General features: G+C 37.5%; 1 protein-coding gene across 1 annotated transcript in view; it reads left to right on the top strand.

Moving 5' to 3' along the window:
- VPS13B (vacuolar protein sorting 13 homolog B) overlaps positions 1–25,680 on the top strand; it is a 928,263-nt gene that overhangs the window by 826,381 nt on the left and 76,202 nt on the right. Inside the window, exons 40-42 of the mRNA XM_084621078.1 lie at positions 7,801–7,997; positions 17,154–17,335; positions 18,997–19,346. Coding sequence (XP_084477204.1) covers positions 7,801–7,997; positions 17,154–17,335; positions 18,997–19,346 — 729 coding nt within the window. The remainder of the gene's footprint in view (positions 1–7,800; positions 7,998–17,153; positions 17,336–18,996; positions 19,347–25,680) is intronic.

Raw genomic sequence — 25,680 nt, 5'->3', positions numbered from 1 at the left:
TAGAGGAGCTGAGACAAAAGGAGCATAACCTATGGCTCTTATTCATTTCTGCATATGAAGTTAAAATAAAACATCTATCAAGCTGTAACACAGAAACAATTTTGTGTATGTGTGTTTCCCTTGTGTACCAGCTGGTATTCCAATTGCATGCAAGTGTATTCAGTTTTATAAGAATTGATGAAAATATTATTGTGTGCTGGGGCATCTTTTTTTGCCCGTTTACCTTCACACAGTCTCTTTGTAAACAGGGTAACAACTCTCTTGGTCTAGAGAGTCGTGGTTACTTCAGACGGCAGAAAAAAGCAGAGGAGTAAATAGTTTTGAGATTCCATGGGCTTAGCTTAGATTTAAATAGGGAAAAGACCAGGTAAGTAACCCAGCTCTGGAAGGTTTCCTTTTTAAATCCTCTGAGGTGAAGAAAGCTCCTTTAAGAGAATATAAATGTCTGCAATGTCTGGAAAAGTTGGGGATTTAAGAGAATTATCTGTTACATCACATTGATCGCCTACACACTTTAAATAAAACATTTGTAAACTACAAAACCTTGGGCTTGATGTTTTCAACACTATGCTAACGTAGAAACAGACACATTTGCTAACACCTAGTGGCTGCTTAAACAGTGGCCCAAGGAAGAATGAGCTTAAGAATGATTGGCATTAGACCTACTATAAGTCATAACTCCAGGAAAAATTTGACATGACAGTCAACAAGAAAAGAATTATGATCAATGTCAAAGGCATTCATTTTTCCCTTTAATGAAGAATACCTCATTTTTGGCTGACTCTGTTTCCTTTTTGTTTTGTATTCCCCATTGGGGCTACAGTGTTGAGCTGGGCATTTGAAAGAGCTGGGAAAAGAGGTTTTGGGGAAACCACAAATTTTACTCATGTTTGGTTCATTTCTCACATTTCAGAAGCAAGTATTTTGGAAATCCAGTAATTTGTGTTTGGCAGGTTAGTGATTTAGGTTTGTGGTATTATTAGTTAAGCATGCTGTAAAGCACAGCCACACTTATCAACAGCATGGATTGAAATTTTGAATATTTTAAAGTCTGTAGTTATACTCAATGCTTGTGCTTTAATTGGTCAGACTTTTCTAATGTGTGATAAAATATGTTGTCCAATTATTTTAGTTAGTGCAGAGAGCAAGCCGAATTTGTTGTATTGTCAGGGATCTTGCCTTTTAAAGCAGTCATTTGTTGTTTTAAGTAATCCTTTTGAATTAAATTATATATTATTTCTTTTTTATTCATTTATCTGCTATTTGTACAGATTAAACAAGCATAAAATGAAAGATTAGTCTTTTATTTTGAAAATCATGTTTGATCTTATAATACTTCATCCTTCCAAAAATTCCCTTCATCCTAGTGTCTCAAATTTCTTTCCTAGACCCACATTTTCAGAAATGTACATGTGCAAAAATGAACACACATAGCGTATGTGTACAATTGTAGTGTTGCCAAGGATTGGAGACTTTCATGTACCAATAACTAATTAGACTTCAAATGATCTAACTGATCATTGGTGTGCACAGGCATAATGACATGTACAATTTTGCAAACCTATTTCTGAACATTAGAACTTAATTATTTAAAACTCATTTTAAGACTGAGATAAATATTGAGTATTATCTTTATTCTGCTTCATGGAGGGGAAACAGAGGCAGAGAAATTTATTGCCTTCGGTTGCACAATGAGTCTGAGGCAGGTGAAGAAACAGAGCCAATTTTTTTAGGTATTGTAGATTTAAACATTTGTGAATTATCTTGCTTTGAGGGACTTTACTATCCTGTTAATGTATTTGTGAGTTATTATAATCTTAATTTCTTGTTGTGTGTTCTGCATGTTATATGCAAAACTTTCTGTGTATCAAGATGAGAGACTGTATCCTTTAGGGGTACATTTTCAGTAAACTCTGCATGGAGTTAGGTGCAACTTCTTGGGAATGTTAACTTGTCATTGTGCACAATTTGCCAGTGCCTCACACTTTTATCCCTTGAGCCAGTGAAGACTGCCTGATGCCAGAAGACTGACAAAACCATTGGAGTATTTTAATGACAGATTTATACTCTGGTTGAGTTCTGTCCTTTTCAGACTTCATATCTCTGATTTATGAAACTTTAGAAACTGAAGTTTTCTCTACTACAACTGGGTGCTGAAGACATGCCACTTTTTGTTAGAGTAGGGGTTTGTTCATGTATCCTTGGTCAAATATCTCATCGGTCCACTATTGTGCAATATATACTATGTACGAGTAAGCTGCTGGCTGCACTCCCAGAGGTGGCTGCATTTCAGTGGTGCTATGTACATATTATTTGTGAAGTGCTTTGGATCCTTCAAGATGAAAATCACTATATAAATATGAACTATTTTTACTGTAGCAGAAAAAATAGAACAATTTGAAAAACACTGTAATGGGTAGATGTAGTTATATACCAAGAGCTTTTTTGATAACTTGTTTCTGAGTATTTGCAAGGTTCAATAGAGAAACTAGACAAAAAGAATCTAATACATTCTACAGCATTGTACTGTTTCTTGCTACTTTTTCAGTAGGAAGTGTAAGTGACCCCATGTGTACTCAGTGTAAAGATGAATGACATATGAAACTGTTTCTCTACTTAAGAGTGTATATATATAAATATATATAAAATATATATATATTAAAGATCCTACCGAAGTCCTCTCACAGCTTGGTACTGCTCTGCTGTCTCTGTTTAAACAAAAGCTATTTTGTATGTTTAGATTAATTTCTCTTTAATGAGAAAAAACTCAGTCTATGACAGATTGCTTTCTATCATGCACACCTGCATTTGCTCTGAACTTGGTAGCTTGATAAATTGATAAGATAAGTTGGTCACATGTGTTTTTAAAAAACACAAAACATAGGCCTTAGTAAGAGAATGCTACATATTTCTTCTAAAAAGGTAAAAAGTATTTCTCAGGGCTCTTAAATTACCATATTCTGATACCAAGGGAAAATAAAACCTGGGCTTAGAGTCTTGTTTGTACTTAGAGGGCTTTCCGGACAGGAAGGCAATCTTGATGCAATGCAGTAAGCCACAATACCAGTGGGGCATTACAGGTGAAAAATTTGCAGCTGTACCCCTCACCACAATGTATTACAACTGTACAGTGGAATATTTCCTGTACAGAAATAGGGCTTGGTTAACTTTGTTTCCCAAGAGTAGATCACATTAAAATGTTATAAAATCATGATTTCCTGCATTTGAATACTTGTGGTTTCTCAACTGGTTCCAATATTACAAAGGGTTTTTTATGGCTTCTATTAGTTGAAGATGTATAGAAGCTTTTTTCCAAACTCAGCTAAAAGGCATTTAGGTATTTTTTTAAAAACAGACTTTTTTTTTCAGAAAAGATATTTTTCTTTGATATCTCTGCATTATAATTGAGAGTTAGGTGTTTATTTTATATTCTGTAGTACTGATTTATGTGTAAGTAGAATAAATACCACATAACTGACAGCGGTGGCAGACTACCGTAAATATATTTGATTTAACATAAATAGAAGGTCCTAGATGCTATTCTTTATTAAAAAAAAAAAAAGTATATTCCCCTTTTAGCCAAAGATTTCTAAGTACTTTGGAAAGCTGAGTAAATATTATTATCCTCATTTTACAGATGAAAAACCTGAAATTAAAACACACACATACGGGCATATTTACAATTGTACTAAATAACTGTGAAATAACTTTAAAACAGGCATTATTCAACCCAATCCAAATCAGGATCCAAAAGCTCTCTGAGAAAAGGTAGTGTATAGTTTCTTAAAGTTTTTCCAATTGCAGTATATGCTTATCACTATATGTTAAGCACTGAGCATGTGCTGTTGAGGAAGAATTTTCAGTGCCCCAAGTCTAAGGATATTGCATAATAGTGTGAATGTAACAAAATCAACATAACAAAGATGCAGAAGAAATTTGAAAAAGGCATAACATAATTTCCTTCGTGCAGCTATAATTTATTGGATTATGTAACAGCTGAAACATTGTTATGCTGTATCTGACTTTGAATCACCTCCATTTTTTATTTGGATCCACATCAAAAGTCTAATGGAGTGAATTTCCAGAACATGGAAATGCCAGAAAAGGTTATTTTCCACAGTGATGAGATATAATCTTAGTCCCCTGAGAAGGAGGTCAGAAATGTTATCCAACTCCTAGAAGGCAATTTGCTCTGTATTATGAGTTCACAACACTCAGTTGCATAGGAAGCTAGTCTGGCAGGTGTGTATTGAAATGTTCTGAAATTGTAAAGTTGTTCTAGAGGTCAGTTTAGATTATTTATTAACAATGTACATAGGCACGTTTGGTTTTTTTATATCTGTTTATCCTTAATTTTCTTTTGAATTCACTTTCTCTGTAATACACTTTTCAACTAACATTGCTTTTGCAATTTTGATGCAAATCACTGTTAACAATAAAATTAAAAATACAGACTGCTGGGTAACATTGCCAAGAATGTTCTTCCTATAGTATTGTGGACAACAGTTTTTATTTTTCTTCTGCTACTTCTTCAGTTCACCTAAAGGGAAAGTTGTATTTTCAAGGCACTTGGCTGTAGAACAGAAAAATATCCTAATACCAGGATAGCCGTATTATGGAGCAATCAGTTATTCATGCAGGAAGTTTGGGTTCAAATCGCAGCATGGCTTGGCGTCTGACACAAAGTACAAGATTGTTTTGTATTCCGCCTCTCTTTCACTTAGGTGGCCCTGTTAGGAGATAATAAAACACACACATGCTTCCTGTCTTCTGTGTGCATTTTGTTGTACAGTAGTTGTTTCTGGAACAAGAGTGATTTCATCTCCAAGGGGAAGCACCCACCATGTGAGGGATAGCACTTCAAGAAGTGAACATTTAATCTTTAGAAGCATTTTTTCAAACAAAATAATGAAACAGTACATAAATAAAAGGACATAATTGCATCTCTGAGGGCAACACATGAACACATTAGTCTGTAACCCAGCTGTTCCCTTCTTTAACTCTTTCTCAAAGGTCACCAAAAGAGAGATTGAAGCTTTCAGTGCATGTATTTCTCTGCACTGCAGTATCCCTACATAGAGGGAGGCTGCTGCCTCTTCTGTGTAAGGTATTTGTGTACCGAAATATGTAGCAGCCATCTTGCAAAGTTGAGTTTAGGGATTCTGAGTCTAGGGGTGCTCAAATAGTATCTTTTCACTCCAGGTAACAAGTGAGATTGGGAGATGTAAGCTATACTCACAGTGTTCTTTTTCAGTTTTGATGATGAGCATGATCACAGCCATGGACCTTTTTGATAACTAGGGAAAAAAAGGAAAGTTTTGTCAGCAGGGGTCCTAGATAAAGAATTGCGGGTTCTTGTGTGTGTTTGTTGTTTAATAATGGAGTCTGGTGGCTAACCTTGTAGCTGTGGTGTTTACCTTAGTTTTCTAGAGGAAATCACAGTGGCCACATTCTAAGAGGTAACAGTTATTTGAATTGTAACTAGAGTGTTACTCAAACATTTCAAGATAAAAGAACCATATTTAATTTTACACATGGGGCATTTTCTAGTGCATCTAATTCACTCATTCCCACTGCCAATGACTCAGTTTTGGGGATATAGCCTATTTTCAGTCTTTCACAACTATTGTTTTTGGCAGCTAATGCTGCCCAGAGCACCCATCATCCCTTACATTTATCCAGATCAGGCATTAGCAATAAGCCCCCTAGAATGAATAAATCTAGATGTTTAGGAATAGAGGATTCTAAATCAAGTAAGTCTTTTGCATTCTTCAGCCCAATATGCTTAGAGTTTGGGACAGTCCCAAAGCATATGAGCTGTAGTTAGTTTAGGGAGATCACACAAACTGCATATTTGACCTTTTAGTTTATAACCTATAAATGATATCTTGAAACCTAATATATTTGTCTACACTACATTTCTTATGTACGGTACATATTAAAATAAAGTTAGGGAAAAAATACTGTGCATACAAATGAGTCGCTTTTCAAATGTTAAAACTGTTTTTTTTCTCATTTTAATCAGTATACAGTATGTTTTTCCTCATTATTCAGATATCCTATTCCTTTGGTCATTTTTGTGGCTTCCCTTGAATTCTCTCCAGTTTCTATATGTTTCTGTTAATGGGGACCGAAAAATAAGCACACTATTTCAGATCACAATCGACCTAAAAAGGAACTGGAGTACTTGTGGCACCTTAGAGACTAACAAATTTATTTTAGCATAAGCTTTCGTGAGCTACAGCTCACTTCATCGGATGCATGCAGTGAAAAATACAGGGGGGAGATTTTATATACACAGAGAACATGAAACAATGAGTGTTACCATACACACTGTAACAAGAGTGATCAGGTAAGGTGAGCTATTACCAGCGGGGGGGATGGGGGGACGGGACCTTTTGTAGTGATAATCAAGGTGGACCATTTCCAGCAGTTGACAAGAACATGTGAGGAACAGTGGGGGGTGTGGGGGGGAATAAACATGGGGAAATAGTTTTACTTTGTGTAAAGACACATCCACTCCCAGTCTTTATTCAAGCGTAATGTAATGGTGTCCAGTTTGCAAATTAATTCCAATTCAGCAGTTATAGAAAAAAACTTCAAAAACAGACTCCAACAAGAGACTGCTGAATTGGAATTAATTTGCAAACTGGACACCATTACATTAGGCTTGAATAAAGACTGGGATTGGATGCGTCATTACACAAAGCAAAACTATTTCCCCATGTTTATTTCCCCCCCACACACACACTGTTTTTCAGCCCCTATTAAAGAAGAAACTTTCAATTATGAAGAATAACCTAAAAGAAGACGATTAGTTTCTTCTGTTTTTAGGATCTCTTGTTTTCGATATTATAAATTTGTTTTCTACATACTTGAGAAATGTCTGTGATGACATTCTCCCCAATTCAGCAAGGTATTTAACCACATGCCTAACATTAAGCATATGAGTCATTCCATTCACAATGATTGGTCTAATCATATACTTAAAATTAGGTACATGTTTAAGTAACTTGCTGAATCAAGTCCACTGTATGGCTTTCTTTGTGACCACAAAGATATCTGGACAGTTAGCACATTCCATAAGAGAAGCTGTTCTGTTTTTTCAAGTACTTTCAGAGTTGGTTCAGGATTTTTTAAAATTGTCTCTCTCCTCTAGTCATAGTGATCTGTAGCAGATGCCCAAAGTACTTTCCCCTTTATAGCTTCACTAATTTAATGTGTATATTTTAACACTATATTAAATGCTTTAAAGATGCTAATTCAAATACAATTAGTCAGAGTTTTGTGCGGATTATTATTTATTAATCATTTGTACTGTTGTAGCACTCTAATTATGGACAAGGACCCCAGTGTGCTAGACACCATACAAACAGAGAACAAAAAGTTGGCCCTGTCCCATGGAGCTTACAATATAAGCATAAGACAAGAGACAACAGATGTATACAGATAGACTGATGGAGGAGTAGAGTACTCTATGCTATCGTCACATCCAATGGATCTTTTGACTACCTAATATGAATATGGGATTTTTTGTATTGTCTTTGTCATGCATATGCATTACAGTGTAAATAACTGTTTCTTTTCCCAGTACGTAAGAGGATGTTTTAAGTAACATCTTCATAGAAAGGTCTAATAACTATATGGAGATAGAACAGGATACATAATAAGAATTTAAAATTCTCTTGGTCATTTGGCAATTATTTTAGTTTAATTTTGTCATTATAAAGTGTACTGTAGGTACTTGTTTTGTGTACTTGTATAGAAGTACGGAGTAACTGAGATTCTTTAATATCACAGGTTCCTTGTAGCTTGGAGTACTGGGATGAGCTCCAGAAATCATTCATTGCATTCCGGGAATTCAGTCTATCAGAAAGCAAAGTCTGTGAGCTACAGCTGCCCAGTATCAGCTTTGTGAATGATCAGAAAGAGCTTGTAGCCTCAGACCTTTGGAGGATTGTCCTGAACAGCAGTCAGAATGGAGCTGATGACCAAAGGTAATCTTAAAACAAGGGAAAGCTATACTATTCCTTGGAGAAAGCTGGTTCAAGAAACTTGGTGAAACTGATGTTCTTTCATCTATACTAGGAGTAATTGTTTCTAGCTGATCTTCAGATTGTGATTGACCCTCACACAAGTCCATGGAGTAGGGAAAGAAGAAACCTTCTCTTCCTGCAGATTCATGAGTTAACTGTCAACCTTGCAAGCCTTGGACTTTCTGAACACAAGGATCATTAAAAAGGGGAAGGGGGCTGTCAGGCCAGGGCCAATCCCCACCCACCTGCACCAGGCAGCAAAACTGACTCGTTAAGGAGGGGATGATGTGCCACAACTCATTGAGTGGTGTAGTAGGAGACATGCTTCCCCTGTGCACCTGGGAGCTACCACCAGAGTTGTGCATCTTTGCACTGCCCTTGGTGTGAGCCCAGGGCTAGCTTAACTCTCCTGTGGGCCTGGGGCTTTTAGATTTTGTGGGGCCCCTGTACACAAGTCTTTTTCCAGGAGGGGGCTGGGGCAGGGGATTGGGTGCAGGAGGGGGTGCAGGGTCTGGGAGGGAGTTTGGGTACAAGAGGGGGATTCTGATCTGGGGCAGGGGGTTGAGGTGGAGGAGGGCGTGCGAGGCGCAGGTTCTGGGAGGCACTTACCACAGGCAGCTTTTGGCCACTGCATGCCATGACCCCACACTGCTCCCAGAAGCGGCTGGCTGCTAGCACATCTCTGCAGCCCCTGAGAGGTGGGGGGATAGCGTGACTCCATGAGCTGCCCGTGCCCGCAAGTGGCACCCCTGTAGCTCCCATTGGCTGGGAACAGTCCAATGGGAGCTACGAGGACAGTGCTGGAGGTGGGGGCAGCACACGGAGCCACCTCCCCGCTCCTGCCAGGTGCTGCAGAGACGTGCTAGCAGCTGGTGCTTCCGGGAGTGGCGTGGGGCCACGGCATGCAGGCAGCCTGCCTGAGCGCCCTGCTCCACCGTGGAACTTTTTGCGGCCTGGAGTTGATCACTGCCTATGATTTATTTTTGCGGGGCTCCCCTTGAACTGGGGCCCTGGACTGCAGCCCCTAAAGCCCCTGCCTTAATCCGGCCCTGTGTGAGGCAGAACCTGAAAGGCACAATTCAGTTGTGAGTGCATATCTCAATAATGTTAATTATAATCCTAGTGATGCTTCATGGTCATTATATATCAATCACATTGTGTTCTTACTATGCTAACAAATGGAAATTTACCATCAGGAGATTTCAGAAACACTTATTATTTCAGAAGGTAAATGTTTTCATTTCTTCACATCTGGAATCTTCGTAAGTGGTTAACTGTGAAAGAAGTGCACTGAGAGTCAAAGTTTGGATTTTGTTGAGTTTTTGATTACCTTACAGAGTTTGAAAAAACTATTAGGGATGCACTATTGTATCTGATATTCAGAAATAACAATGCAAGTGATGTCAAACTGCTCTCCTTCCTGTCCTTTTAGTAAATTCTACTGGATGGATTGGGAGATTGCCTACTGCAACTGTGTGTTGGTTGTTACTGCCGTGTGTGTGTGTGAACCCATAGAATTCAGGGGGAGTCAGGAACAAAATCAATAAAAAATTAAACATCTGGTTTCCATTAATAATATCAGGTTGGAAATGATTTCTTGATGTTAATTGTGAAGGAATGCATTTTCATCATTGAGAAGTTAAGTGTTTTAGACAAGGTTAATTCCTCTGAATGTGGGACCTTTGCAAAATTACCTTTGTGGTCAACTTAGCACCATAGAAATGTGAACTCTGTGGGAATTGGAAATAAAACTAGTGAAGTTCAGTAGATTTTTTTCATCAAAGCATTTGACATTGCAGTCACAGCTATTGTTTTCTACTCAAATGGAATTTATTGTTGTATCTAATATTTCACACAGAGAGTTCTATCAAAAAGTTTTGTAAGCAACGACCATAAGGAACAACACTAGTGTTTAAATGAAATGCAAATAACTTTAAAAGCTAATAGAGTAAACCAACTTAACCCAGCAAACGGTGATGAGCATAAGAAACATTTCATAGCACAACACAAATTCACACATGCAAAATATATTAATCTGTGGTTTTCAACCTCTGGTTGCAGCACCTGTGGGGATGGTCATAAGTCCAACATGGAGTGATGACCAGCTTCCCTTTCTCTATAGCTAGACTGGGACAAGTTTTTCTGTTATAACATGGGGTCATAATATGGAAAATGTCAAGAACCACTGTATTAAATAAATATAACTGTAGAAAAATTAGTGGTACAGTGACATGAAACGTTTAATCTACCATGATAACTTTCATTGCACTCATCCAGCTACTTTCCATAATTTTGTGGGCATAGAAAAAGCAAAAAAAGCCTTTTTTAGATATTAGCTCACACCAGGAGATCTAGATTCAGGAGCATGTTTGAGACTCTAAAGGGACCAGAAGGGAAGTGTAAACCAGTGCAAATTATAGTCTTCCTTAGATTCATTTCTAGCTCTTATGAGGAAGCAGGGACAAAGTAATGTGGAAAGTAAAGAGAAACAAAATGAATGCCTGATGGTGGACACTCTAAGATCTCCATTTAGAGCAAATAGTATCTGGAACTGCTTCACTGGCCTTCTTTATTATACATCCCAATCACAACTGATGGGGTGAAAAGTGAGAGAACCTACACTTAGATACCTGTATCACTCGACTCTCAACTCCATAATTAAAAAAGAAAAATAGATATAAGTACCAAAAATCACATCTGTGTGCAGATATGTTGTTTAGTATTATTACTTCATATTTACATAGCATTTGATATTTTTAAAGTGATATAACACATGATTAATCAGTTGATTAATTTTTAAAACATCTAATATAGAATTGTCCTACAAAAAGGAATTAGTCCTATAAAATCCTTAACTTGGCTGGAGTTTATTTTCTGTATTTGATTTTTATATTTTGGATCAGCCTCCCACATTGGTGCCAGGTACAGGCAGCTAGCGCTCACTACCAATAACTTTCTTTAAAAAAACCAAACCAAAAAATACCCAAAAAAACCCTACAGGTTTTTGTTGTGACCTCTCTGATATGCTAATAACTAGTACTAAAGGGCCAATCCCTTGTGTTTTAAGTACTTTATTATTGATTCCTAACATGGAAATGAAGGGTGAAACTTATGTGTCTCATCTTATTTGGTGACAAGAAAACTGCAGGTTTTGTGGGAAGATATGGATTCAGCTGACATGCTGAGCAGTAGATGACAGGCTGTGGTAATGTTGGCCGTGATGGCTATTATGCTATCCAAAGATGGTATTGTCCAAAATCCATGGCATACTCACTATTTGCAAAATTGGTTCGGGAGTGATTAATAATACAGAAACGGATAATCTAGGGGCTCGGTGGCTTAATTTATAAATAACTCTTATTTCACTTCTAGGGCCGTTCATTGTTCAAATCCAGTTTGAAGTCCTGTGTGAAATAATTGTAGTGATCTTTAAAGTCTTTAGTAGATAGTCCACAGCAGAAACACCCCCACGTAATATGGGATAATTGTCAATTGCAGTTCATGAACAGTCCTAAAATAAGAGGGTATAGGAGCAGAATTATGTTCTTACCCAAGAATAAATTACCTTTGTAGGTGAAGGTTTCATGGGCCAGGGATGGAAAGCTCTCATTACAGAAACTTCAAGATATTGTACTAGGCCTAAGTAGAAAAAGACTGGGGGGCAGGTGGCTCCATGAATTTCTATTCATACTGGTTATCATAGTAAAGGCTTTAAAGGCTGTTGTATATATTTTATGCACTGAATAACAGCATTTCTATAATTATTGACATATTACAAATCGTATTCTTAAAAATGGAAAATGCCTTAGCAGAAACATCTTCATATCTAAGATATCACAAAACAAGTGCAAACAAATTGCAATATGCCTTTGACATCTACTTTTTAAAAAATTCATATGGGAAATCACAATTGTGTTTCTAGTTAATTGTTTTGGGTTAGATTCAAACTAGTTTGATGTAGTGGACTTAGACCTCTAGAGACCTGTGTTCAAACCATTAGCTGGATCATAAATGAAATTAATTAAGTGGTCTCTTTCTTCTCCTGGTGGATATTTTTCCTTATCATAATTTGTCACAAATGGCAGTTTTGCTTTAAAGAATTCCACTGTTGGAATAGTAGGAATAATGCAGGTCATGATTAGTCATTGTTCCCAGTCATCACACATTTAGCCAGAGCATTTCTGGGTTTGTAAAATGTGAAATTATAAGTTTTGAATATATCTTATCTGTATTTTAGAAGTTGTCCATTTTATAGACTCTGGCACTTCATGTGAATCTTTGGAAATCATTCTACAATATTAGATTCAATTTTGTTTGTACTTATAGTTTCTCTGTTTCTGTTGCTCTGTTTTCCAGTACAATCACACCTCAATATACCATGCCATACTGGGAGCTGTATAAGCTAACTGTGTTTTTTATTACTAGCAGGGAAGTTGCAGACAGTCTCTGCTACCTTTGTGCCTTTGGAGCAAGCCAGAGAATCTTGCCCACTATCATATGTTTGTGAATCCAAATAGTTTGTTATTACAATCAGGGGCTTATTTAATATACTTCTGCAAAGTTAAAACACCTGCTTTTGCTTCAACAGGACTCAACAGAAGGAGTCTTTCTGGACTATCAAATAATTCTGTTTTATTTCCAGACTGTATATGACATATATTGGGCAGTAGAATGAAAATTCAGGGCTCAAATTCTCGTTGCTTGCACTTAAGACTAAAGCAATGTTGAAGGTCAATCTGAAGTCTGGTCAGACAAAGAATCTGATTGCAATCACAGTATATCAAGCTATTTGAATAGGAAATAGCTCTAAATTAGTTCTAAGTACTCTGGTCTCCTTTTAAAAATAAATATTTACTGGTGGCGTTACCACAAAATGGTATCTGAAATACTGCAGTTTTTTTGTTTTCTGAATGGGGTGATATTGTGGTATCCCAGATGCCACTGAAGTAACTGTTAGCAAATATTGATATTTGTTTAATGCTGACTCCTTTATTGTACTTATTATTTTGAATACCAATATGGGAAGTAGACAGGTTTCAGAGTAACAGCCGTGTTAGTCTGTATTCGCAAAAAGAAAAGGAGTACTTGTGGCACCTCAGAGACTAACCAATTTATTTGAGCATAAGCTTGAAAGCCACAAGTACTCCTTTTCTTTTTGCGAATATGGGAAGTAGTGACCTTGAAAGCTTGAAAGCTTATGCTCAAATAAATTGGTTAGTCTCTGAGGTGTCACAAGTACTCCTTTTCTTTTTGCGAATATGGGAAGTAGTGACCTTGGAAGTGGTTTCTGGGAATAAGAACAATGGACTCTCTCATTCATAATAGTATCATTTCCCCAGCCATGGCCAAACAGTTATGAAAATGAAGAACCCCAGAAACTCTTTATATGTGAAAGAAATAAAGAATCCTAATTTTCTTTTGCCTCAAATGATTTTCAGGGGACACTGATTTTCTCTGAATAGCATGAGAACCCCTTCAGGAGCTTAAAATTAACCTTTGTGTTGTGAAGGCCAAGACACTAACAGTGTTAAAAAAAAGCCCTAAATAAATTCATGGAGAATAGGTCCAGTAATGGCTATTAGCCAGAATGAGCAGAGATGGTGTCCCTAGCTTCTGTTTGCCAGAAGCTGGGAATAGGTGACATGGGACAGATCACTTGATGATTACCTGGTCTGTTCATGCCCTCTGAAGCACTGGCATTGGCCATTGTGGGAAGACAGGATACTGGGCTGGATGGACCTTTGGTCTGACCCAGTATGGCCGTTCTTACGTTCTATGTTACCTCTGTTCTCCCGTTTCTCCCCTTCCTCCCATACCAGGAAAGATACTCAGCTTCACTAACATGTGCAACAATTTTATGCTCATTTTGTTGCAGAAAAAGCGTAGTTCTACTCAAGCTTTCTATTTAACTCTAGATTACTGGACTTAATTGCATCAAGCATTTTGTAAGTGGTGCGGTTTGCTATTTCAAGTTTCTCTTGGAGTTGGTCTCAGCAGTTGGTTCAGGAACCAGTGATATGGTGGTCCTTTTTCATACTAAGGTTTCGCCACATGAATAAATGAAAGTAGTTTAGAGTCTTTAAAGATCTTTTTGAGTGCCTGACATTTTGAGTGCCCAGCTATTATACCTACCTGGTATATTGTTTGTAGAGCAAGGAGATCACAGTAAAGTATGGATAAATGCCTTAAATTACTTTCTAGGTGTGAAGCTTCTGACACATGTCCTCCTACATCAACCATGTCATGCTGCCCCACAATCATTATTATGATTAGGGGTGGGAAATAAAGGCCCTAGCACACTAGGACTCTGTAAATAAAAATAGGTAAGAAGCAGGTTATATTAAGTCTGAAGAAACAAGGAGTTTGGTTTTTATGAAAATATCCTAGTAATAATAAATGAGAAAAGAAAAACTGAGAGTCTGGTACAATGGTTTCTGAAAAGAAAAATGTTTGAGTTTAAAGAAAATCTGAGATACTCTTAACGGCTTCATATTACTTTGCTCTGGTTTTTATGACAGTGAGTAATTACTTTGGAGAGTGCATTTCTGGGAGGTTACTGTGAACAGGGATAAATTAATCGATTTGGATAAATTAAAAGATGACTCAAAGAAAAAACTAAAATTAAATCTTTGTTAACGTTCTAAAAAGTTAGATTAACCTTTCTTTCCCCTGACTTCTCTTTTTCATTTTTTTTTTTTGTGTCTCTGTCTCTAGACAGAACAGGAAGTGCTGAAATATCATGGGAAAGGTTGCTCTTACAGTATTGCCAGTGCTTCTGAGATTACTAACCGATTTTGCATACTGAAAAGCACTCGATGATCCAGATAACCCTTTGAATTTCAGGTGGTTATCGGGATTGGTTATTTTTTAAGCTTTGCCAATCCCTCCTTGAGACTACTATAATAAACACAGGACTGGAAGGGACATTGAGAGGTCATCTAGTCCAGTCCCCTGCACTCATGGCAGTACTAAGTATTAACTAGTTCTTATAATTAGTTCTTGCATAATGTTTTTCATCTGTATATCTCCAAATACTTTACAAAGGAGAGTAAAGTCTAATTGTTTCTGTCTTACATATGCGGATATGGAGGCATTGTGTTTGCATGGCAGACCCAAGATTAGAACATAGATCTCCCAGTCCAATTCCCTATCCATTAGCCCAAGCTATCTCAAAGAATTATTTATTTCCAGAGATACCAATTGGCATGGCAGAGATCAGCTGCACTGTAGAGAGAATTATAAATATAGGCAATGGAAGTGGCAATGATGGATGGCCTATGACTTTGGCCATTTTCAAAGTAATAAGGGACAAGTGGAAGAGGGAAAAGGAAGCATAGGAAATCAACTATAAATCTAGTATGCAGTGATGTTGTAGCTGTGTCAGTTCCAGGATATTAGAAAGACAAGGTGGCTGAGGTAATATCTTTTATTGGACCAACTTCTGTAGGTGAGAGAGACTGGCTTTCGAGTTACAGAGAGCTGGGCTTCCAAACCTGGGGCAGAGCTCTGTGTAGCTCGAAAGCTTGTCTCTCTCACCAACAGAAGTTGGTCCAATAAAAGATGTTACCTTATCCACCTTGTCTCTCTATAAATCCAGTAGGAGATCTCTCTCTCTCCTCCCTCACTATCTCTGTGCATCACATCCTGTATTTTTCCTTTGATAATGAACACATCTTGAATTGTTTATTGTTAAACATATATGGCACCTGTTAGTCTAACATTTTCATGAATCCCAGAATCCCAAAAGTTCATCATGTCCACAAGCTTAAAGTTTACTTTAAGCTCTTTGAAGATAAATATCATGCTAGTTATTTACTGTGTGTGTGACATAAACATTAGGAAATTAAAGTGGATGCACAGGTGTTTGCACCTGAAAATTATGGGCACATATATATTTATGCATAATTTTGCAGATTCGCATGTGAAAACTGAAGATAAATTGAAGGGTGAAAATTTCGCCTTCAATGTACAAAGCATGTTGGTTACATTTTTGGAATTTTTAATCCAAATCTGCTCCAAATTTTATAGGTCTTCATTATTTACTAAATTTAGGCTCACATAATATATTTAATATTTGGTTAAAATTGAACACAAAACTAGTATTTAACTGTGGACAAAAACTCAAACAAAACTTGGGATTTTTAACCCCAGAACTCTAAAATTGCAAAATAGCTAAGATAGTGGGAGTGAGGCGCATTAATGATGTATTTGGCTTAAATTAGAAAGTTTATTTGTACTGCTATGATGTCTTAGCAACCTATAGGATTGTGAGGCAGTTTTAGCTGTTCTCAAGAGAACTTCAGGATAAGTCTTGGAAATGTTCACAGCGTCAGGAATTGTCATTAGCAAGAGAAAATTCAATTGTGATGGCATGTTTAAATTGTTCAGTTACTGTTTCATAATAGATGTTATACGGCTCCATGCTGAGCTTATAACAGTACAGAGGTTTGTCTAAGACATATTTTTCTAAAATGCTGACTATACAGTGGCAGAGGATAATAAGAAAGAGGCTTGCAGGGAGGGATTCAAATGTGGAAAACATAGCTACAGTATATACATTATGGAGTACTTTCTTTTAAAAAATCCTTTTTTGTCTTGGTAAAGTAAGTTTTCAAATCTTTCTTATGGCATTTGCAATGTCAACACAGTTGATCACTACATTTTAACGAACATTAAAACATAATCGCCATTTTTCACTAATTTCTAAAAGTTTAATTTCTTCATTTTTTGTTCACATATTTCAGTAAGTAAATTTAATGCACTCTATTGTAATAACAAAGTTCGTTGATTGAAATATTGCCTGCCGAATTCAGCTTGAAAACAAATTGTATGCCAGTATTGTATGCAGTGTTGTTTTAGCCATGTCAGTTCCAGGATACTAGAGAGACAAGGGGAGTGAAGTAATATCTTTTGTTGAACCAACTTCTGTAGGTGAGAGAGACAAGCTTTCGAGCTTACACAGAGTTCTTGCTTGTCCCTCCTGGGCCAGTATTAACAGTTAAACATAAAATAAAATGGTTATCTCAGAAAAACAGCATAGCAAATGCTCAAATCCTGTTATAAAGTGATAAAGACCTGGAATTTCTGAACTACTGCTTCATTATATATTTTCCACAGCTCTGAAAGTGAAGCTGGCTCACAAAGTGCATGCGATCAGCTTGTGACTCCTACAGCATTAGCAGCCTGTACCAGGGTTGACTCCTGTTTTACTCCTTGGTTTGTGCCTTCACTTGGTGTTTCAGTCCATTTTGCTCATTTGGAACTCCATCTCTGCCATCATCTTGATCAGCTGGGCACAGGTTCGTACCTCTTAACTCATAATAATGAAAATATTTAATTATGATTTACTATCGTTTTGCCATCTATATTCCCAGTTTCTTATTCAGGCAGCAAACAGTATGAAAAATCACTACTAGGAAAGGCCATTGGTAAATACTTCAGTGCAAATTCACAACTTCTGTTCTGTGTCGATTGATAGAGTACATTCCAAAAGTAGTGTGACTGACTGATCAGCTTCACTTTGTCCCTTGGGATTGAGTGATTGTATGTAGAATCAGTTCAGTTTTCTTAGCCCTGACTAGTGATAGCAGGTGCCAGTTCACTCTCGAGCCAACTTATAGAACCAATTCAACTTTTAAACTTTCCAACATATTTACATTATTGTTGACATATTTGACAATGGTGCAACCTCTTTAGTAAGGATTCCTTGGTAAAGGAACTGCAGATATAATTGTTATTCCAATTATAATCATTTTTAGAAAGATGAATCTGTTTTTGTTCAGTGCTCTCTATCATTGCATTAAAGTCAAATACATTCCAAGAGATCTTTAGAGTGTCTGATTTCAAATGCTAACAATGCTTTCCTTGGAATATGAACAAATACCTAAGATACCTTTTAAAAGAACAGCTTTTTTCATTAGTAGTTCTGGATTTTTCTGCAAAATTAAAATATATCCATTATCAAATTTTACTAACATTAATGCTAGTATAATCTAGTAAGTTAATTGTACACCAGCTAGCCCTGTACAGTACTTAAACTTTTGAGCTATTATACTCCAATTCCAGTTGCTGGAGCTGTGGAATTACACATAATGGAAAAAGCAACAATCAGATTAAAATCAAACACAGCTGTTTCATTTTTCAGCAACAATTGAGTTTATGCTGATGCTGTTATCTTTATTGCACCTAAAAGTCCCAGTCAGTATTCGGGCCTATTGTGCTAGGTGCTGTACAAATAGAGTACAAAACTTGCTGAATCTATTACATTTTTGAACATTTTTGAAAGATAATAGGGCTTGATTGTGCAAAAGGCTGGGCATTTTGGTTCAGGTGCAGCAAAGCAATTAAGCATATGCGAATTTTGAGTATGTGAATAGTGCTGGTGACATAAATCATAACAAATTCAACATGTCTACTCACATGCTTAATATTAGACAAGTGTTTAGGTGCTTCGCTGAATCTGGGCCAGGATCAAGCCTTTAATGAACCACATGAAACCCTTGTTATATATTTCTCAATCTTGGAGTTTCAAGATTATGTTTTGGTTTGTTTTAAGTTTTTGAGTGATTATGTTGCATATGAAAGGGAGGGTACACTTGTGGTTTTTGAATACTCTGCTAATCAGAGTAAGGATAGAAATTTCATTATAAAACCTGTTAATCTGCAGAATGGCAGTTCAACAAGTACGACTGTTACTGATATTCATTATTTATACTGGCTCATAAATGTGTATGGCATGTTACATGCATACTCCCCCTACACACACAGAACTGACAACAATATGGTCCCTACTCCACATAAGTTTACAATGTAAGGCCCCAATTCTGCATTGTGTAGTGTGCTGGTACAGGAATCTTCCTGCACTCCACAAAACTGCAGGAATGGTGCCTAACATTGGATTTAACAGGCAAAAAGTGAAAGACAGAGCCATTTTAATTTTATCCATTTTTTAATTTAACAGCACCACCAAGGTTCCTTCAACCATTTACATCTGATAAAAACGTTCCATCTGAACTGGAATACATGATCGTTTCCTTCAAAGAGCCCCACACATATCTTCGGCAGTGGAGTGATGAATCAGTCTTCAAGGAGATCCAGTTTTCTACATGGGCTGACTGTAAACTTTTGGAGTGCCGAAATGTTACTATGCAGAATATCATGAAGCCTTTCAAAATCTGTGGGCAGATTGCCATTTCTAGCAGTGCAACAGAAAAGTTGCTGGACTGCACTGTGATGGTGGACCCTATATTTGTAAACTTTGGGCAGCATGCAGTTCATTCTCTGAATACAGCATTTCAAGCGTGGCAACAGGTATGCAAATATGGTAGCATGAAAGAGGTTACATTCTGGCTATTTGGAGTCACTTAAATCAAAGTTGTTGCTAACTAAATTTATTAACAATAGACAAAGATGTAAAACACTTACAGTAGAAGTCTTTCTAGTATTGAACATTAATTCAAACACAGCCGTGAAAATTAGGAGATAATGGACCACATTCTGCTCTGTTACACTTGAGTAAATCCAGACTAACTGCTTGAACTTCAGTGGAGTGACAGTGATTTATACTGGTATAACTGTGATCAGAATCTAACCCAGTGGGTCTCTGAAATACAAAATATTCAGTTAATATATTAAAAAGTGAATGATGTATGATATGCAAGACTAGTTCATTCTTAGTAGTATGACATTTTGTTTCCAACAGCTACTGCTTTTATTCTTATTGAAGTTCAGTAGTAGTGTCACATTACATTCTGTATATGCAGCATTAATCGGGAAGACCAGTTCTGGTGCAAAGAACATTGCTTCTGCAGTGACCTTTCAAAGGTCTATAATGCTCTCACCTCCGTACAGCCCTGAATGCAAATAATTTTCTTTATCTGCCTAAAGACCAATATGTTCCTTATGAATTAATTACCTGTAATGGCACTACAACAGCAAAGTAAAAAAAAAGATAAAACATCTGTTTTATATCAAAAAATTCTTTTTTAAGGGCACTCCATGGTTTGCTTGTTGCAAAAGGACATTCATAAAACAAGAGCTAGTGTGATTTAAATCTTTACAGCTGGTTCAAATATCACTGTGAACAAAGATCTTTGTAGCTCCAATTTCTGTCTTTTGTCATATTTTGAACAATGCATTTAATAAAAAACAAACATAGAAAAAATACAAGAGTCCTTGTTAGCCCAGCTAAGCCCAGAATATTTCTCTCTTAGAACCAGAGCCTCATCTAAGATATGTGTGGCTACTACTGCAACATGGCCTTCAGAAAGATTAGTTTCCTCTTAGGATAAAAAAGTCTCTCAAACACAGTTATACATCTAAATAAAATATGGTGTATAAATATTTAAATGTTTTAAACCACATCAGAATGTAAATGGCTGACTGACTACACAGTGCCTTGAAGGAATATTCTGAGTTGAAAAAATGGACTTGTATATTTGATTAAGTAGAGCCATATGTCGCATAGTATATTGCTGACAGGTACATTCTATGAATAGTTGGTTCTGATTTATACATGGCTTTGGCAATGTTAACATGATCCACAGGAGGATATACTTCTGTAATTGTTGCTGTAATTTTCTCGTTTCCTCTCATGTCAAGGGTACTTGCCACCATGTTCTGATGTGGTGGGTATCTAGCCCTGAGTATTCTAGATTAAAAACTTGCACTACTTTGAAATTAGGGGACATTTGACACAGAAGTGGGTTGAAAACTGCTTATTAAATAAATTGCTACCAAGCTGTTATGTATGTGGTTTTACCTCCACAAGGGGGAAAAATGAATTTCCCAGTTGTACGTATTGTTTGATGTACAGTGTTCACATCGAGTACAGAGTAAATGCTGCCAACAAGAAACATGTATTTAATAAGCAGGAAAAATAATTCTCCACATATTTTTTTTACTGGATTAATATATGGCACAAGTAATTTTATATTCCATGTGGATGGGACAGACAGATGAAGCATGAAGCAATTTGGCCTTGCACCTTTAGGTTAAGAGTTCAAGTTTTACAGAAGCCTTCGTCAATGTCTTTGTTTCCTAGATGTGGATTGATTTAGTAATGATGAAAGTTTTAAAAGTAGATTAGGCCTAAAAAACACCAAGCACATATTTTGCTTTATACTTCTAGGTCACGTGCTGAAAACCGGAGGGGGATTAGCTTTTTTTTAAAAAACAATTTCCATTATTAACTTTGTGTTTCATTGTCTAATCTTTTATAATATGAAATGCCTGTTCAAATACAAGCTGTAACAATCTAATGCACAACTGAATACAAAGCTAAAGTAAATAAGGTTTTAAATTTAAAATTAATGTATAGGGAACATTAAGGGGTTATTATTTAATCATAGAGTATATGCTGAAACAGAAAATGCATGCTTCACTTGAATAATGATGCAATTTTTTTTACTGTATTTGAACATTTAAACTATTCCAAATTGTTTTAAATCATTAGCATTTCACTGAATTCCATAGGCAAAGGGTCAGTTGATAAAATAGCTCCCCAAGTACGTACTATGGGAGTATATTTTAGAAAAATGTAAACATCCCCTTTGTGACCGAAATGTTTTTCTGAACCCCTTAGAATTTATTAAACATCACTTTTTAAAGATCAGGAAACCAATTCATTGTTTCCCTTTAGGCCATATGGTGCTTAACCTTTCTGTTACTAGCAGATTGATCCCAGTTCATTAAGAAAACTCAGTCTGATTTCCAAGATATCTTCCAGTCAGGCAGATATCAGTGATCACGGCAGCTTCCTTGTATCTGTGATATACTTGTATCTCTGCTACAAGGATTGGAAGAAGGAATGGTGTATGGAAAACATGCATATAGCTGCTATTTAAATTCCAGTTGATAATGTTAAAATGCAGCAGGCACCTCATACCTTAGGTTTTGACTGTAACAGTCATCAAAGGTTGCTGTTCTGTCTTAGAGAAACAGTTGGGAAAGGATATGTGAAATTACTGAAGTCCTTTTATCGGAACAGCCACATTAAGTAATATATGCAAAACTCTTCCACACTGTACAGTAGCTTGCAAAAACTTCAGAAGATAACCCCATGTACAGGGCCGACACGTTTATGATTCATTCCCAAACCCAATACTGCTTTGAAATAACTGTGAGCTGGAAGATCTTTCTGACTATGGTCATTCAAATGAGCACGTAGTCCTGAGACCAGGGAAAGCTTGAAGACCAGCAGTATATAGAGAAGGGGGTTTCCTCTCTGAATTGAGTTGACAAATTATTTGAAAGCCTGTGAACAAGAGAGACTTTCCAGGCCTCCCTGAAGGAAAAGAAAGGCCTAGGAACAGACTAGAGAGGGCAGGGAGTTGTCCCTCAGGAACTGACCTTTGTCCATACCCAGTTCAGGGTGTTGATCTTTTGTCAATTCCTTTGATTGTTATTTTGATTCAAGAGAGCATTTTTCCCTAACCCAGTCTTAGGCATGTTTTTTGTTTGCAGCTCCTTTAGTGGCCAGCCAGTCCTCTGCTGACATGATTCCTGCACAATGCCCCAATTTTTGTTTTTCTTTCTTTGTGTCTGGTGATTCAATCCTCCCCTTTAACTGTTATTCCTATCCTCCCCTTTGCCAGTCTACACTTCTTTCTCTCCTGCTTTTGCCTCTTTTCTCCCTTTCAGAACCCTCCCACCCCAGACATTTCTACTACTAGACATTAGCAGCAGCTTTGGGGCTAAATTCACCCACTGTGCCTTAGAGGGTGCTAACATCAAGGGAGAGCAGGCAGTGTTCTGCTGGAAAAAGATATCTTTCCTCAATAATGTGAGATATGGAGGAACCCCACCAGCAGAGGCTCCATGAGTGATGTGCTGAATTAGCACATCCCCAAGTCACTCTTGACATCCCCTTTTCTCTGACTGGTTTTGTTTTCCTTTGGGGCATCAGCGGCCACCTCTAAGCCCCACTCCTCCAGCAGGTGACTGGTATCTTGTGCCACTGCAACTCCCCTTCAGGTAAACTTTCCTCTTTTGGGGGCCCTGTGATCTGAGTTATGTGAATAGAATCCAGTATGACCTATGACCTTGTATCTAAGTCTTAGAAACACTGCTGCTAAAGACAATAGATGCTGATAGCACTTCAAGCATATAATGCTAGTAACTGCTATCAGTATTTGACTTTAATGTGGTTAGTGCTGTTAGTATACTCTGATGGAACAGTGGACTCAGATACTACATGGATGGAAGCCATATGTGGACTTTAGATACATATACACAGTGTTAGATCAGGGTCACACACCCATGGTGTGCAATCCCATAGCCTGTGAAGCATTTATTCTGGCATCTTAAATGCGACCTTGTTGTCCCAGGTGCCAATCATTAATTGTACATATGCACTGGTGCAAAATTAAAATTAGGCTTGGCCTATTGAATTATTTTTGCACATCAGTAAATGCATGAAGTTACTCTTCATGGTAATTGAGCTTCATATTAATACTCCATTAAGAAGAATGAAGCTCAAACTCCTTGTGGTGCTATTGTTTCAGGCTTTCTGGCTGCAGAACCAAGAAGACAAATCCAGTGGCTGTTTCCTTGGGGGGGAAAGTGTTGTATTAAATTCACTAAGGTCTGAGCTAAGTTTGACTCAAATAACCTACTGAGTTCCTTAGATTTTAAATCCTCTCTTTAAAAAAGAACGTTTCATAAAGCTGTTTGTGGTAGATATATGGGTATGGCAGTTTGAGAGTGAGAAGTCATAGATCCATCACTAGAGAATGCCAAAATAAACTGTGCTCTCTGAAGTGGCGCTGTATATGTCAGTATCTAATATACCCAGATCAGCTGCTGAATACAATGAATACAGATGCTCTATAATGAGTTTTACTCCTTACAAAAAGGGAGACTTTGACTAATGTTAGCTTAGTTGACTGACTATTCAGGGAAGATATGCAGCATAATGAAGAGAAATTCATGACAAAGGGCCAGATTTTCAGAAGTTAGGTGTCCAGTTATACACTTAATTGCTCTCACAAACCAGATAATGTAGTACACAAATGCACTTAATTAGTCATTTTCATGCTAAGTTACCTAAATTGTACATGCAGTCACCACAGGGGCTAAATTTTACCTTTTGATTTGCACACAAAGCTCACACTGAATTCAATAATAGCCAGGCACTCACATCCAAGGGCACAATTTGGCATAATTTAGGTTTAAATTTGGCACACATCTTGCACACCTAACTTTCTAAAAATCTGTCCCCCACTGTTTTTCTTACTATTGTGACAATAGCAGGTACCAAACTGTGTTCATGGACCATTAGCGGTCTGTAGAGAGCTGTCTGGTCATATGTTCCTGGCTTTCTTCCTTGCTTCCAGATGCTTTTTCAGGTTTCCAGACACATCGTTGTCAGAGATCTTGGGAAGCTTGTGAAAGTAGCTATAGTAGGAGCCAACCTCACTTTTTCTACTAGGGAGGGAACTCCGCTACATAAGACGGGGAGTAGAGGAAATAGAAGTAGCTCTCAAAGACTGAAGCTACCTGTGAGCCTGGAGCTGCCTGCCAGCAGGAGAAAAATATCCTAGGAAGGAGAGATGGGAATGGAGCAACTGGACAATATGTTGAGGGGAAAAGGCAACCAAGCAACAGAGAGAGAGAGAAGAAGAGAGCAATGATAGAGACGCATGTGCAGGGAAAGATGGGTGGAAAATAAATGAAAACCAAAAGTAAATATTGTGATAATTTATATATGCTATCTATATAAAATTGCATAAATAGTATTCTAGTATTACTTCCTCATGTAAGCAACTGCTCCATTTGCCACAAGGGTGTTATGTGATAGCAAGTGGAAAAGGAGAGAGTTGGCACAATGGTGATGGGGTTGCAGGAGAGGAATTTGTGAGATGATTTCTCTGTGAAAATGTTTGAGAGCACTGCGTTACAGAAACCTGCCATTTAAGGGCTGAAAGGATTACTTAGTTAAGTTACACCTTGTTTCAGCTGAGCTAAACAATGCGCCCTGACCAGTCTCAAGCTCCAGGATCCCAGTTGCAGAAAGTTTGCCTGCAAAAAGACAGTGGCACTAGCCACTTGCAACCTGTACAAGGGACCAATTTGGCATAATTGTGAGAGCCACGCAGAAAGTGGGTGAGGGTATAGGAGGGAGTGGGAAGGCTATGGTACTCATCACATCCCCCAGGCAGTTTCCATTGGCAGAGTTGCTATGCAACCTTTGAGCATACTTTTCAGCGGCTCCATCCTGACAAAACCCTCCCTGTGGGAGGGCTGCAGTATTGCCTCCAATTCTCCTGCGGCAGTGAATGCCTCTCCTGGTGCAGGAGATTGCAGTTTGTGCCTGAAGGCGTGAGTAAAGCCCTGTGGCCTGATAATTTATATTAACTGTCATGGAGTCCCATCATGCAAATAGAATAAGTGGTGGAAAGATGCCCAGAATGCTCTTTGCTCTGCTGTGATACCTCAGAACTGAAAAGGAGCCAGATACAAAGAGTGAGGGAGGGACTGCTACATTGAGCAGGGAGTATTTCTACCAAGTTAAAATGGTGTTATGAAAATGCATTAGGCAGTTTAATATTTTGCATGTTGAACCATTAAATTGCATGATGTATTTTCAAAAAATCCCTGTGGATTTGTGGAACTAGTCCCCAAGTTGCAGCCCTAGCTGTCCTGC

The sequence above is a fragment of the Lepidochelys olivacea genome (assembly GCF_965140295.1).
Source record: "Lepidochelys olivacea isolate rLepOli2 genome assembly, chromosome: 2".
Lineage (NCBI taxonomy): Eukaryota > Metazoa > Chordata > Testudines > Cheloniidae > Lepidochelys > Lepidochelys olivacea.
This window is presented reverse-complemented; position numbering and strand designations above follow the sequence as displayed.